The sequence below is a fragment of the Macrobrachium rosenbergii genome, chromosome 43 (genome assembly GCF_040412425.1).
Source record: "Macrobrachium rosenbergii isolate ZJJX-2024 chromosome 43, ASM4041242v1, whole genome shotgun sequence".
NCBI lineage: Eukaryota > Metazoa > Arthropoda > Malacostraca > Decapoda > Palaemonidae > Macrobrachium > Macrobrachium rosenbergii.
The window spans coordinates 48,592,549-48,607,147 of record NC_089783.1 but is presented as its reverse complement, the minus strand read 5'-3'; the positions used below and the strand labels follow the sequence as shown (position 1 = coordinate 48,607,147).

General features: G+C 36.3%; 1 protein-coding gene across 1 annotated transcript in view; it reads right to left on the bottom strand.

Annotated features, from left to right (window-relative positions):
- Window positions 1-582: 582 nt before the first annotated feature.
- LOC136828870 (DBH-like monooxygenase protein 1) overlaps window positions 583-14,599 on the bottom strand; it is a 651,836-nt gene continuing 637,819 nt past the window's right edge. The window contains exons 4-5 of the mRNA XM_067087149.1: window positions 12,300-12,446; window positions 583-1,535 (exon numbers count right to left, since the gene is read on the bottom strand). Coding sequence (XP_066943250.1) covers window positions 1,326-1,535; window positions 12,300-12,446 — 357 coding nt within the window. The 3' untranslated portion in view covers window positions 583-1,325. The remainder of the gene's footprint in view (window positions 1,536-12,299; window positions 12,447-14,599) is intronic.

The window sequence follows — 14,599 nt, the reverse complement described above, 5'->3', positions numbered from 1 at the left end:
CAATCGTACGCGCTTGCGCACCGGTAATGTCGCGTTCTCAGTAATGGCATGCGCTCTTGCTGATGCCCTATTCTCGACCACACTTACAGACCAGCTATCACGGGGGACGAATTATCTTCTGACCCAAATGAGAGAGACAGAGTTTTTTTTTTTTTTAGTCAGTTTTACATTATTTCATCTGATTTCGTTTACCCTAATCGACTTAACAATGGTCAGGATGATTGTGGCTACGATTGGAAGGAAGGGCCTCTCGTTGGTCGCCAAGCAAGCGACGCGTGAAGCCCGGAAGGAAATTGACGTGGTAACGAAAAGCAGAACTTGGAAAGTAAATCTCGTATATATTAGTTACCCGAAATACTGTATGCATATAGTGTGTGCGTGTATGTATATATATATATATATATACATATACATACTTATATGTATATATAAATATATATACATGTATGTATATGTATATATATAATTTTATATATATATGTATATATATATATATATATATATATATATATATATATATATATATATATATATATATATATATATATATATATATATACATGCATACACATACTGATGCAACCACTTTCTGTACATTCAAGTACCCTTATTTTAGATCCATGCGGGAGAGGATGTCGTGAGGTATTTGACGTTATTTCCAGTGCCCTTGATATTTTCACCCAGGAACAGAAGATAGCAGCTACTGACTGTTTTCTCCGGTGAAAAGACTCCCAGAGAATGTGCTAGCGACGATATCGATGACAAAGCGGGACCCAGTGATCCCTCGCGGTTAGGTTGGCTCGGGGAAGCGAAAAGTACCGACAGGCTAATGATCGAACTCTCTAATCTGCAACATGAGTGATAATCATGATAATTGCTCTTAGACGTTGGAAAAAGTTTGTATAAAATGTAAGAAAATGGCGTCACTACATGTCACTTCCGTTTTTAGGAAACGAAATACCCATAATGGAATACCCAGGTGTTTCCGGAAATTTTCTTTTTCTCGAGGAATTGTGTGGGAATTTGTGATTCTCTTGGGAATGCAGTGAAGAGCAGAGAGCAGCGGCGTTGCGAGAAGGCTTTGGCATCCTCCCATCTTCAGGGGGGGAATGCAATAAGGCCTGTTTATTGATTTGGATCATTCCTTCGTTAAAAAAACTAGATTCATTTGATTAAGATCATCTCCCTTTCTTTCATTTCTCATTTTTATGCAAAACTAACTCCACAAAGTGATCATTTTTGTTTTTTTTTTTTTTCTGTATGAACTACCTATTCTTACAGCAAAGACTAGATATGGCAACGGGATTTTGGGTATCGTCGCTCGCTCATAAGAGACGTGGCAACAATGCAAATAGTAGAGTCAGCAAAATGGCGGCGTTGAGAGTGTTGGAGCATGAGAGAGGGGGCTGTGGCCAGCAGTCCGTTCTCAGCAGGCACAGTTGGATGGCACCGCGGTTCTTCTTGTGGTACTCCGGGAGCTGACCCTCTCCTGGGTCGTGTGGGTGCCACGCCCACAATATCCACGTGGGGAAGTCCTGAAAATAGAAGGGTCAGAGTTTACTTGCAGGGTCAAAATAGCTGAGAAAGTTGGGTCAAAATGTGTGCGGCAGTTTAGTGAATGAATCTAGAATGGAAATCAAGACAAATGGATTATAATGATTTTAATATTATCCTAGCGTAACCTAAATTCGTCATGCTTCAATAGCCGCCCATACAAACAGTAATTTTACATACACATTAAAACTAAGTATTTATTAACTCACTGGTTTATATATATATATATATATATATATATATATATATATATATATATATATATATATATATATATATATATATGTGTGTATGTGTGTGTGTGTGTGTGTGTACAATATATCCTTGCTAATTTCCTCCGTTCACTTTGTACTTTAAAATTCTTCAATTCCAAGATCGTAAAGATTAGAAATATTTGTTTTTATTTATGTAAAAATGTTTGGTCCAAAAAATGACAGAAGTGTTCCACAGTAGATTTAATTTTATTCAAAAGCAATGCAGGTGATTTCCTTTATTTAGCCAAAAGCAAAAGCAAGGAATGCAATTTTGTTTTTTTATGGTGAAAATTGATTAATTCTGATTCAAGCTGAATAGGTTGTCTGATTTTAGGATCTAAGCCTGTGTGGGCAAGCTGTTCTCAAGGTATGGGGTATTTGATGCTGCAGGATATTTTTGGCAGCCCATATATTTGAATGTAGTTCCATGGGTTAATGGCTGAAAAAGGTGTCAGCTCGGGAATAGATAAATATAGCTGCATAAAGTAGTTATGTTTGTCCCTTCTAACTTCAGCCTTGAATACTGGAAGAAGTACTGGAGGTTATTGGAAGTAAGTTTTAGTCACCACATCTGCATTAGCACTTGAAGATAGTAAATGAGAGACTGTGCTATGAAAGCATAATTTAAAAATTGAAAGTCATAAATCTGCTTCATCGTGGAAACAGGGTGACCACAGCTGTTGGGGTGTAATGCTGGAAGCCTTCAGCCTCCCAAACCTGACATCCACCAATGAGATGAGAAAATTGAGGAAAGAAAGTTGGAAGTTGAGAGGTGGAGTGCCAAAATGAGTCAGTATTTACTGCCCAAAGAGGCTGCAAGCCAAATATTCTGTATAGATGTGAAGCCTATGAATTCATGTACACTGACGAGTCTATAAAAACAGTTTGAAACTTCACTGAGGAAGATATGTCAGAAATGACTCTCCATCCAAACCTAGCAGTAAATGGAAATGCACCGAGATACTTCAGTTCTCGTATTTGGTGGGCCCTGGAGTGATATCCGGGGATAGTTAGTTTAAATGATTTGTAGGGCGAAGAGTGAAGAGCTTTCAAGTTGTGGAAACACTGAAATATTGTAAAAGATGAGCTTGAACCACTGTTCAGGTGTTCTCTTGTGTAGGGAAATTTAACCGAAGAGCTTAGGTGCTTTAAATGTTCCCTCGCTTAGACCAAATAATTGTGTGTAGACCGGCAAAAAGTGCGTTTTTGCGAGGTTTTCCTAACGGATACGAAAGGAAACGATTGAAATAGAGTTCTAGAGGAATGACACACAGAGAAACAGAAAGGTCATCTGATTTGTAGGGAGCGTTCACTAGTGTAAGAAAGAGGTTATTGTCATATCGCACAATTCAAGGTTTCCCTTCTGGTGCATAGAATACCTCTGAATATGTTGAAGTGTCTTGATTTAGGTTTTAGTTTTCTGTAAAAGAAAATTATTATGCCGGCTTTGTCTGTCCTGCCACACTTTTTCTGTCCGCCCTCAGATCTTAAAAAACTACTGAGGCTAGAGGGCTGCAAATTGGTATGTTGATCATTCACCCTCCAATCATCAAGCATACCAAATTGCAGCCCTCTAGCCTCAGTAGTTTTTATTTTATTTAAGGTCAAAGTTAGTCATAATCGTGCATCTGGCTACGATATAGGACAAGCCACCACCGGCCCGTAGTTAAAGTTTCATGGGCCGCGGCTCATACAGCATTACACCGAGACCACCGAAAGAGAGATCTATTTTCGGTGGCCTTGATTATACGATGTACAGAAAATTCAGTTGCGACGAAGAAACTTCGACGGATTTTTTGCTTGTTTCTTATTGCTTTTCCTCTTTCTCATTACTTTTCCTCTTTTCTGTTAACACTTCAAAGTATTTACAGTAGGCTCCGAGTCGGTTGAGCTTCAGACTGTCACTCGATGGGCCGGAGTTCAATTCCCGCGGCCGGCTGATGAAGAGTTAGAGGAATTTATTTCTGGTGATAGAAATTCATTTCTCGCTATAATGTTGTTCGGATTCCACAATAAGCTGTAGGTCCCGTTGCTAAGTAACCAATTGGTTCTTAGCCACGTAAAAACAAGTCTAATCCTTCGGGCCAGCCCTAGGAGAGCTGTTAATCAGCTCAGTGGTCTGGTAAAACTAAGGTATACTTACTTACAGTAGGCTTAACGCCAACTTAATAGAGGTGACTACCGAGAGGTGGATCACGTAATTTCAGGAGTGCCATTATATTAAAAAGGGGAAGCCTCACATTCTTGCAGTTCTAAGCTAACGATCACATATTTAAGAAGTCTCTGAGTCCTCTCATGTATTATTATATAAGTATTCACAATAGTATGTTGATGCAAATTTCGCGCAGATGAATTCTTATTGAGATAACTTGACTCGACATTGACTTAGTGGTTTCTCTAACTGCCAGATTTTAGGGACGAGTTCGTGATGAGGGCTGAAGCTTTACGTAATTTATTTTCAAAGCTTGCTGTAATGACCAGCGATGGAAATTGTAAGTTTTTGTCAGATTATGGAAACACTCCCTTCATTTTCGTTGCGTCAGCTCATGCCTAATGCTTTTACGTAAACACAGATGTCGTCAGGGAGATGTATTTGAAGTGTTTTGGACCGGGAGCTTTCATGTATATTAATATTCAGCCTAAAGGGTGCCGGTTTCTTTTCTTGTCGTAGTATTCGACGTGTGGCACTATTTTCGTGTCCAGTCTTTGAGTTTATATCCTGTAACCATTTGCTAGGTGGTGGGAAAAGCTCGGAAAAACTCGTAAAGTTCTGCGGCTGAATGTTAAAAGTGGATCTACTTAATTGTTGAAATGAAATGAACAGAAGCTACTTGTTCCCTTACATGCCGCCAAGTCAGATTGATTGAAAAAAATCGATAACTGATCATGTTTATGTTGCAATCCATTAGAGAGTAGTCTGTCAGAATAGACGTGTCTGGCAGCAAGGAGGTCCATTAATTTTATGCCGTTCTTTGCAGAGGCAGTTCAGCTGTAAAGGAGGCTTTACAGCTGAAGTCGTGCATGAATATTTATTTTTTTTTATGAGACTAGCGTCATGCTTATATCGTCTCAGAAATATTTGTCTCCTAAAAACTGTTTCTTAATGGTTGCGATAGAGGAAGCCAACACATCCGAGGGTTTCTTCATTAAACGATAAAGTTGTGTAATAAAAATATTTCTGTTGCCGCCATATGACTTTTGTGAGATTCGTAAAGAACAGAGGATAAAGGGGGTGAGGTTTTTTGTTTTTTTTAAACTGGTATCTGTTACCCCATGGATAGCAGCTCTTAAAAACTTTGAATTTTGTGAGATTCGTAAAGAACAGAGGATAAAGGGGGTGAGGTTTTTTGTTTTTTTTAAACTGGTATCTGTTATCCCATGGATAGCAGCTGTTAAAAACTTTCTATATGGCTTTATTCAAAGAGGGGTGTATATATAAACTGCAGTATCTGTAGATAAGCAGACTTACATGGGTGTGTGTTTAACTTTTGAATGAATGAAACCGTATTTTACCTTCTTTCTTAAAAGACCATTCAGAGAATAGAGATACAAAGTCTGAAAGAAATACATAAAGAGTTCAATACGAGGCGTAGGTTTAGCATTTCGTCCCCGGAGGCGATGGAACTTCGTACTTTTTGATCGGGGTGCAAAAGAGGTCAGACGAAAAGTCCTTATTTCATTTTCTTTTGAGGTTGCTCGAGCGATACAGCGTTCAGAGTTAAGCTTGAAGTTTAAAAAAGACGTCTTCTCTTTTCAATGGGCTTTCTTTTCTTTTTATTTTTCTTATGTAAGAAGGGAATATTCATAAGGCCTTCAACTCCTCCGTATATGCCAGCTTGTTTGAGAAGGCTTGGAGTGCAGTGAAGTCATGTGGAGTATATTGGTTTTGCCGCCATGTGAAGAAAATCTCTTTAGAAAATCTCTTTGCTTTTGTTATAAGAAAACATATGAAAGAATGCCACTTTTATTGCCAATTGAAGAGTAGCAGACTTGGCAACTTTCATAATTCTTTAAGCCATGTTTTGAGAATCACTCGGTCGTTAACCAATACTTTGTACGTGTGTTGGATTACAAGAATTACACCGTTCCTTGTAAACAGTTTTCCTTATTGTTGACAGTGTTCCTCACGTCATATCTTTCCAGCTCCGTTCTGTTAAAATTAGAAAACACAAGTGACTTAACATACGTATCCCCGTGCAGGTGTAGTGCCGGTAGTAGATCTCACAAGGTGCACTGTAGGCATTACGGAAAGGTGTTTTGCAGCGTCCCGTTGACCCGTAAATGCACCCACTTCTTGGCTTTACTTGACTTCTGCTCCCGCTTCCTTTCTTCAGTTTTGCTGTCCAGCACCTTTAACTCTCACTTCCCGGTGGGACTGTGAGGTTTTCTCCCAGTTCCACCTTTGGATCCTTGTATTTCATTTCCTTTATTTTATGGCTCTCTTTATCCTGCTGTTCAGTCACTCCAAGTCCCTTTTTTTTCACTGTCTTAAGCGCTGATTGGCCAGAAGTACCCCATACAGACTCGAATCCTGGCCAGGACAGATGGTAATCTACTGATTGTGATCTTGGGCACGAACATAGAGAGGGATCAAGAAGAATTCTGATTAGGGATCTCAAAATTTAGAGGTGGGTGTCGGGTGGAGGGGGAGGAAGGATTTATTTGTGGAAAACAGCTTGCAGTCAAATTCTTGATCTAAGTAAATATTAGCGAGTAATGTAGTAAAAAAAGGGCTTCAGAAAAGTTTGAATTTGAAGTAACAGCGAGATATCCATCGATATCATGTATGTAATCATTGCGTAAATTAGTTTAAGAAAATCTTAAATCCAGCTTTTAGTTTTCTGTAAATATATTGTGCCGGCTTTGTCTGTCAGTCCACACTTTATTCTGTCCGCGCTTTTTTCTGTCCGCACTTTTTCTGTCCGCCCTCAGATCTTAAAAACTATTGAGGCTATAGGGCTGCAGATTGGTACGTTGAGCATCCACCCTCCAATCATCAAACTTACCAAATTGCAGCCCTCTAGCCTCAGTAGTTTTTATCTTATTTAAGGTTAAAGTTAGCATAATCGTGCTTCTGGCAACAGTACAGGATAGGCCACCACCGGGCCGTGGTTAAGTTTCATAGGCTGCGGCTCATACAGCATTATACCGAGACCACCGAAAAATAGATCTATTTTCGGTGGCCTTGATTATACGCTGTAGCGGCTGTACAGAAAACTGGATTGCGCCGAAGAAATTTCGGCACATTTTTTACTAGTTTACTAGAATGAAATTATGAGAAGTTATCCTTTATGCAAATAGAAATATGTCGAATTGACAATTTAGATCTAGCCATGCAAGTTGAACTCACAAGAAATTAACCAGGCGTTCTTAGAAGAGCCTTGCAGACGGAAAGTAATAGGTTTTTTGCGGTGTTCTCCTGGGTCCCAATTAACGTTATTTTTTCTTAATTTTCGTCCGTTCAATTCGGCCCTTTCCCTCTTAGCTTTCCATCATTCTTATCTTTACCTTGCCTCTGTTTTCAAATCTCACTGAAGAACAAAATCATCGAGCGAGGTCTTTGAGAAGGGGCCTAGCTCAACCTTTACGAGGACCCTCACAGAACAACAGAACTTTGATACACGTTAGTCAAATTGAATAATGGTTATAGCATAGAAAAATCTGTTACTATTATAAGATTTTTTTTTTACTGTTAGGACTGTCATGATTTTATTGATAATACACCAGGCAGTCTATAAAGATACAAAGAAAAATGCAATAAAGCTATTGTTATTGTTAATTTGCATATTCAGCATTGCAGTAACATCGTAATGAAAATACTGACAAACATCAGTCCAGACTGATGCACTCAAATTAAAACATTGCAAAAACACTACACGTGCCTGTATGCTGTATGAAATAAGAACAATCATAGTATGCTATCAGGACTGGGAAAATTACACACACACACATATTGCATATCTAAATGTAATTCATAATCATTCGAACTTGCAGATTTAAAAAAAAAACACGTCTATACATTCTACCAGCAAACTTCTTGGTCAGCTTTAGCGCAAATAAGAGACCTTCCAGTTACGTGTTTACCTAAAATAAATCACACGTTCAGCTAAAATAGCTTTAAGATCATGAAGTTTGTCCTTTGACAATGTTAATCTAAGTAACTTCTTACGGCACATGTTGTTGCCATTAGAGAGATCAACTCTTCCACGCCAAGTACATATATACCTCTTAAAGATTATTCCCACAAATACATTTAAAGAATCTTGCCGAGGAAGGGTAACCTTATGATAATTCACCTCCATTTCCAATTCTCAACCATCGATACCACACATTTTTTCATATTCTCTACTTTGGACAATGAGTCTGATCTTGGTGATACTTGGCTAAATTTTGTTTATTATGTAAATCGAACTATACAATTCCGACAGTTGGTTGACTTACTAGATAATGTATGGTGATTATTATCTTATCCACATGATTTCCTCCTCTGATGCAACGTTTTCAACGCCGAATTCAGATGTAGATAGCTTTATCTTTTTTTAGGAAACGCCGAAAGTTATGTAAAACCTCGCCTCTTTCAGAAGCATTTATATCTGCCTTGGAACCAGTGAGCCCGCCGTTGCATATTTGTAAATGAGTGGATAAAGCATTGGCTGTAATGCAGTGATCGGCAGTTTAAATCCCCAAGGAGTAACTTATTGTTAGCAGATTCTATCACGGATTTCTGTACACATAAAAGTAAACTCACACTCGCTGCAAAGGATACAAAATTTTCCTGTACTCGTTGCATTAGGAAATGCTCTCCTTTAAAAATTGTTACGTATAAAACACGGAAGGAATTTGGAGTATTATAAAATATTAATTTTCTCGTCCACTTATTTAGAAATAATTGTTTTGAAGTGTATGCATACCGTGTTCTTTGCATGAGTAGTGCTTTAACCGCGAAAGTTCTGCAGGTAATTTGATTTCATTTGTTATTTTTTGTATTTAGTATTATCAAGGACGGTTCAGATAAAACTTATTTTCACTTTTAAAAGTTGCTCGTAAATGCGAATTGATAACCTCTCCATAAGGAAGCTGTTCGAATCATTGACACGTTAGATATGTGCAGCTGAATGTTAGATTTTGTAACAAGTTAAATTATAGTCGCTGGCTGTGCAGAGGAACACACGAATACGCTGAAATAATTTGAATGAAAAATTTGCTTTTAAATTTTATCTTGGGGTAATTTTGCTAGCAAACTTTGTCCTGGGGAAAATGCCACTTTTTCACGTAATTTCCTAAAATTAAAACTTCAGAGGCAGAAGGAAGAAATAAAGCTTTTATGCATCACTTTGTAATGTTCAGAAGAGCTACTAAATCTGAAAGGAGGAAGGGTCATGTCGAATCTTAATAAACCCACCGTTCAGTTCATTCTTCTGCTTTTAACTGTGGAGACTAAGCTGAAATGCATGAGTAAAATGAAAGCTCTTAATATGTTTGATTAGGAAAACTGCAATGAACTCATCACTGAAGAAGAATCATACACAAAGAACTGATAGAAAATTATCACGTGATAAAAGGAGGAAGATTGGACGAGGAAAAACTGGCTCAGGATGGAGTATGAACATCTGTCAAAGGGCCTTTTGACCTCTTTATGAAGGTAATTTAAACTTGGGCGCCCAACATCACTCAAGAGTTGAATGCCGGGCGTGGGAGCGTTGGGCGGGAGAATATATGCGACTTGTTTCTTGAAATAATATCATCGCCCGCCATAATAATATGATGTCGCGCTATCAGATGCCTTGAGGGATGGCGCTTTTAGTACAGTTTGGGTTCAGGAGACAGTTAAAAAAAATTTTCTTTGCTCGGCATCAATACTTTGCTCCGTTAGTGTTTATTTCCTGAACGGTATTTGATAAGTGACGACAAATATAGGGAAGGTGATGCTGCATTTATGCCGTGATTGCCACTTGAAGTTTATTTTTTCATTTTGCATTTCTGTGCTTGTAAATGCTTTTATTTTTCTCTGCTTAGAATTTTCTCAGATCGGATTTTTTGATTATATTTCCTGGTGATTCCGTAAGTTTTTGAAATTGTGATGTTATCAGACATTGATGTTTTTTGTGGTGCACCTTTCTTTTGACATTACTGCCTATATTCCTAAGAGATGCGTCTGCCAGGACTTTGTGTCTGTACCACCAAAATTAGAAAAAAAAAATGTTGGTGTTTATTATGATTTTTTGAACTGGAGACAAGGTATAACAAATCGGTATGTATATTTTTTTACCGTGGAAGTGCTCCTCTGTAAATGCTTTTATTTACTATGTATGTATATGTAGACAAACTATTCTCTTCAGAAGAGTTATGTTAAAAATGATTGACTCTGCAAATGTAGAAGATCGGAAATCCTCATTTGAATTATCCAAATGAGAAACATTATCCTTATAAAAATGTCACATTATGACTTGATACATCCAAGCACATGGAAATCCGTGCAATTAACATTTGTCCCTTGGCACGGCAACTTCCGGAATTGATATATTTTTATCCGATTTTTTTTTATATACAGGAACACACATCCAGTGTTGATGACCACTGCTACTGTGACGCAAAATACCTAAATCAATCATTCAGTCAGTCACTGTACAATAAATATATTGTGGCTTAATAACTCGTCATACCTGACTCAATCATTCAGTCAGTCAGTCGATGAATTTGTTAAATAATAAATATATTATGATTTTAACTCCCCGCAATACTTGATCAAGCTCCGTAGAAGGGTAGCGCCGTCAGTGCACATCATGCGGTGCATTGTAGGCATTACTTAAGGTTCTGGTTCTTGCAGCGTCCCTTCGGCCCCAAGGAGCAACCCCCTTTTACTGTACCTCCGTCCATATTCTCTTTCTTCCACCTTACTTTCCTCAGCCCTCTCCTAAAAATTGATTCTTAGTGCAACTGCAATGGTTTTCCTCCAGATACACCCTGCCAACCTTTTTACTGTCGATTTCCGTTTCATCACTGAATGACCTGTCAGGTCCCAGCGCTGGAAAGGATCCCAGTAATGTTCAGTAAATAATTACAGACCAATTTTTTGAACAAGTTGCTTAAGCAGATTACTAGAGAAAATGGTAAATGCTCGACTAACATGTCACATTCGAGAAAATAAAATTTTGACTCCCACTCAATTCGGGCCACAGTGTGACATATGCTACATTAGATTCTCTCTCTAACTTAGAAGATCATATACGTAGAGGATTTTAATGAAAACAAAATACTACAGCCATCTTTTTTGACAATGAAAAGACATACGATACTACGTGGAGGTATGCTACATTAAAATCTTTATATAAAAATAGCATCCGTGGACATTTACCTAGGTTTATCCAAACCTTTTTGACTGATCGCAGTTTTCAGGTGAGAATTGATGATGTTTTGTCCAGAACATTTCCATTTGAAAATGGTGTTTCCAGCAACGTACTAACTGGGAAGACTATTTTAGAAATTTTAAATAATGACGTTGAGGTAGATAACCTTATGAGTTATCTGAAAGAATCTGGTTATTTTAATGAGATATGATTTCAGTATATTTAACAAAGATTTTAGTCATATTTATTCTTATACTAAGTATATATTTTGAATATAAAAGTTTAGTATATACTTATTTTTTTGTTGGTTTAATATCATTCTTCTTTTTTTACGTTCGTATTTTTTTTTACTGTAATCATTTATTCATTATCAATCATATCATTCATATCACCTTACGGCGCTGAATAATCCTTTACCACAGAATTCAAACATTGACAAGTTCTAACTCGTTGTCAACAGAGTATCAATAGGTGAGTAGTTCTAACCACTTATTGACAGTTCCTCGTTGGACGAGTCGGTAGGCCTGAGTTTGAGTCTCCGACCAGCCAATGAAGAATTAGAGGAATTTATCTCTGGTGACAGAAATTCATTTCCAGGTATAATGTGGTTCGGATTCCACAATAAAATATAGGTCCCGTTGCTAGGTAACCAGTTGGTTCTTAGCCACGTAACATAAGTCTAATCCTTCGGGCCAGCCCTAGGAGAGCTGTTAATCAGCTCGGTGGTCTGGTTAAACTAAGGCAGTGGTTCTCAATCTTTTTCTAGTGATGGAAACAATGTAATCATTACCGTGGCACCCTTTCTTCACCATCCCACCATATCGCACGAATTAACTCCTTATTTAATGAATAAAATTGTTATCCATATTCAAACCAAAATCAGCTCGCTGTACATGCAGAAGAGCATATCAGAAGAATTAGATAAACATAATTAGAGTAAACACGCTGATAATAACTATACAAAGACTTCTGCAAACTTTTTTTTGTTTTTGCTTACAAATGTTCATTGAGATGATCTAGCCAAGACAAAATTCATGACAATCTTGCGGCACGCCCAGGCACTGTCTGTGGCACCCCAGGGTGCCACGGCACCCAGTTTGAGAATCACTGAACCAAGGTACACTAAAAAAAAAAAAAGACTTACATTGACATTTATGTCGTCGTCGGTGTATGGGGTGATGGGCCTTCGCGCGCGGATCATGGTGTGGGACTCGTTCTGCCTGCCGTCCACCAGCTTCCAGTCCTGAGACTTGTCGAGTATCGGTTCCCCGTTCTTTGGCGACCAGTAGTCCTGGTGGAGGAGTGAAGAGATAAGGAAAAAAATGTGAGATTTCCGGTGCTCTTTGCTTGAAAGGTAATTATGTTTGCGTTTAACAGTAGAGTGTGAATTGTTTGATGCCTGTTTAGTGGCCTGTTAGTTAGATTTTAAGGAATTTAATAACCAGTGTTATTTCCAAAGGCTACAATATAATGTATATATAAAATATATATAATTTATTTACTTAACTTCTTGAGCAGTCTGTCAGATATTTAATTCTAAAGCTACTAATGATGCATGGATGAATAAAAAGTAGTTTTGTTTTCCTAGTAAATATGAATGATATATATATATATATATATATATATATATATATATATATATATATATATATATATATATATATATATATATATATATATTATATATTTTTTTTTTTTTTTTTTTTGAGGTCAGTTTTTGACATGCACCAGCAACATTGGTACTGCAAACCTCAAAATGAAGGTGACCTTTGTTTTAGGTTCTAGATGACGCGGGATGATTGTTTGGTCTCCCTGACTGAAACATTTGTTTGTCTTGGAAATCTTAGGAATGTCTTGGAAATCTTAGGAACCTATTTAAATTTTCTTGGGCCCTTGAAGATCTGAAATTCCAGTTGTGTAACTAAATATTGATATTGCTTCCATCCTCATCAATCATTGATATTCTTGATGTTGTTATGAAGGCAGATGCTGTTCAAGTTAAAGAAGTTAAGTGTTCAGCGTTTCATTTGTAAAATAGCTTAAAAATGATTAGTCGACAAGTGACTGAAGGGGTGTGATTATCCTTGTTATTTCTCCTTATATTCGTAGAAATAGTTGTTAATTCTTTTGGAAAATGCTGTGCTACATTTACCTCACTTTAGTACTTTTTTGAAATATGTTAAATGACGTTAAATGAATATATCTATATTTATATTATATATATATGTGTATAAATATATATGTGCATGTTTTAGTGTATATATATATATATATATATATATATATATATATATATATATATATATATATATATATATATATATATATATATATATACTTTAACTTTATCACGTACACAATTATTTTTCTGTGCATTAGTAGAATTACTATTAGGACCTCATTCAAACTGGATGGAGTAAATATCTCCACTAGATGCCATCCAGTTTGAATGAGGTCCTGTTAGTAATATATATATATATATATATATATATATATATATATATATATATATATATATATATATATATATATATATATATGTGTGTGTGTGTGTGTGTGTGTGTGTGTGTATGTGTATGTGTGTATGTGTGTGGGAGAGATAGATTAATAGGTAGACAGGTAAGGGTCTATAAACTTTCATGTATAGAGTTGAAGTGTGGACACTGAAAGGAAAAAGGCTTAAGCTTTTGAGGTGAATCATTTGCCTAGGAAATGAGGCGTTAGAAGAACTGAAGGGGTGAAAAGTGTCTGGATATACAGAAGGGTAAAAAGGTTAACTTGAGTGAAAGGAGGGATCAGAGTGTTTTGAGATGGTTCGGTCATGTGGAAAAAGCGAGAGCAAATGGTTGGTGAAATGAGTTAGGAGTTGGTGGGTGGAATGAGTTGGTGGTTCGGAAATAACAGGAAGGAGGAAAATAAAAAGACATAGAGATTGCTGAATGTGTGGAAGTAGTTAGAGAGGTAATGAAAATGAAGTGTTTTGATCTCCAGGGAGCGCCTTGTGCCTTGAAATTTTTGGAAGTTTTATGCAGAAGAGGGTTCATCCAAGATTCAGGTGGAAAAGTATGTGTATTTGGTAATGAAAGATGTGTTGTTTATATATATATATATATATATATATATATATATATATATATATATATACAATATTATATATATATATATATTTATAATTTATAATTATATATATATATATAACTGTATATATATAATTTATAATTATATATTTTATATAAATATATATATGTATATATATATATATATATATATATATATATATATATATATATATATATGTATATAAATAAATAAATATATATATATATGTATGTATAAATAAATAAATATATATATATATATATATATATATATATATATATATATATATATATATATATATATATATATATATATATATATATATATGTGTGTGTGTGTGTGTGT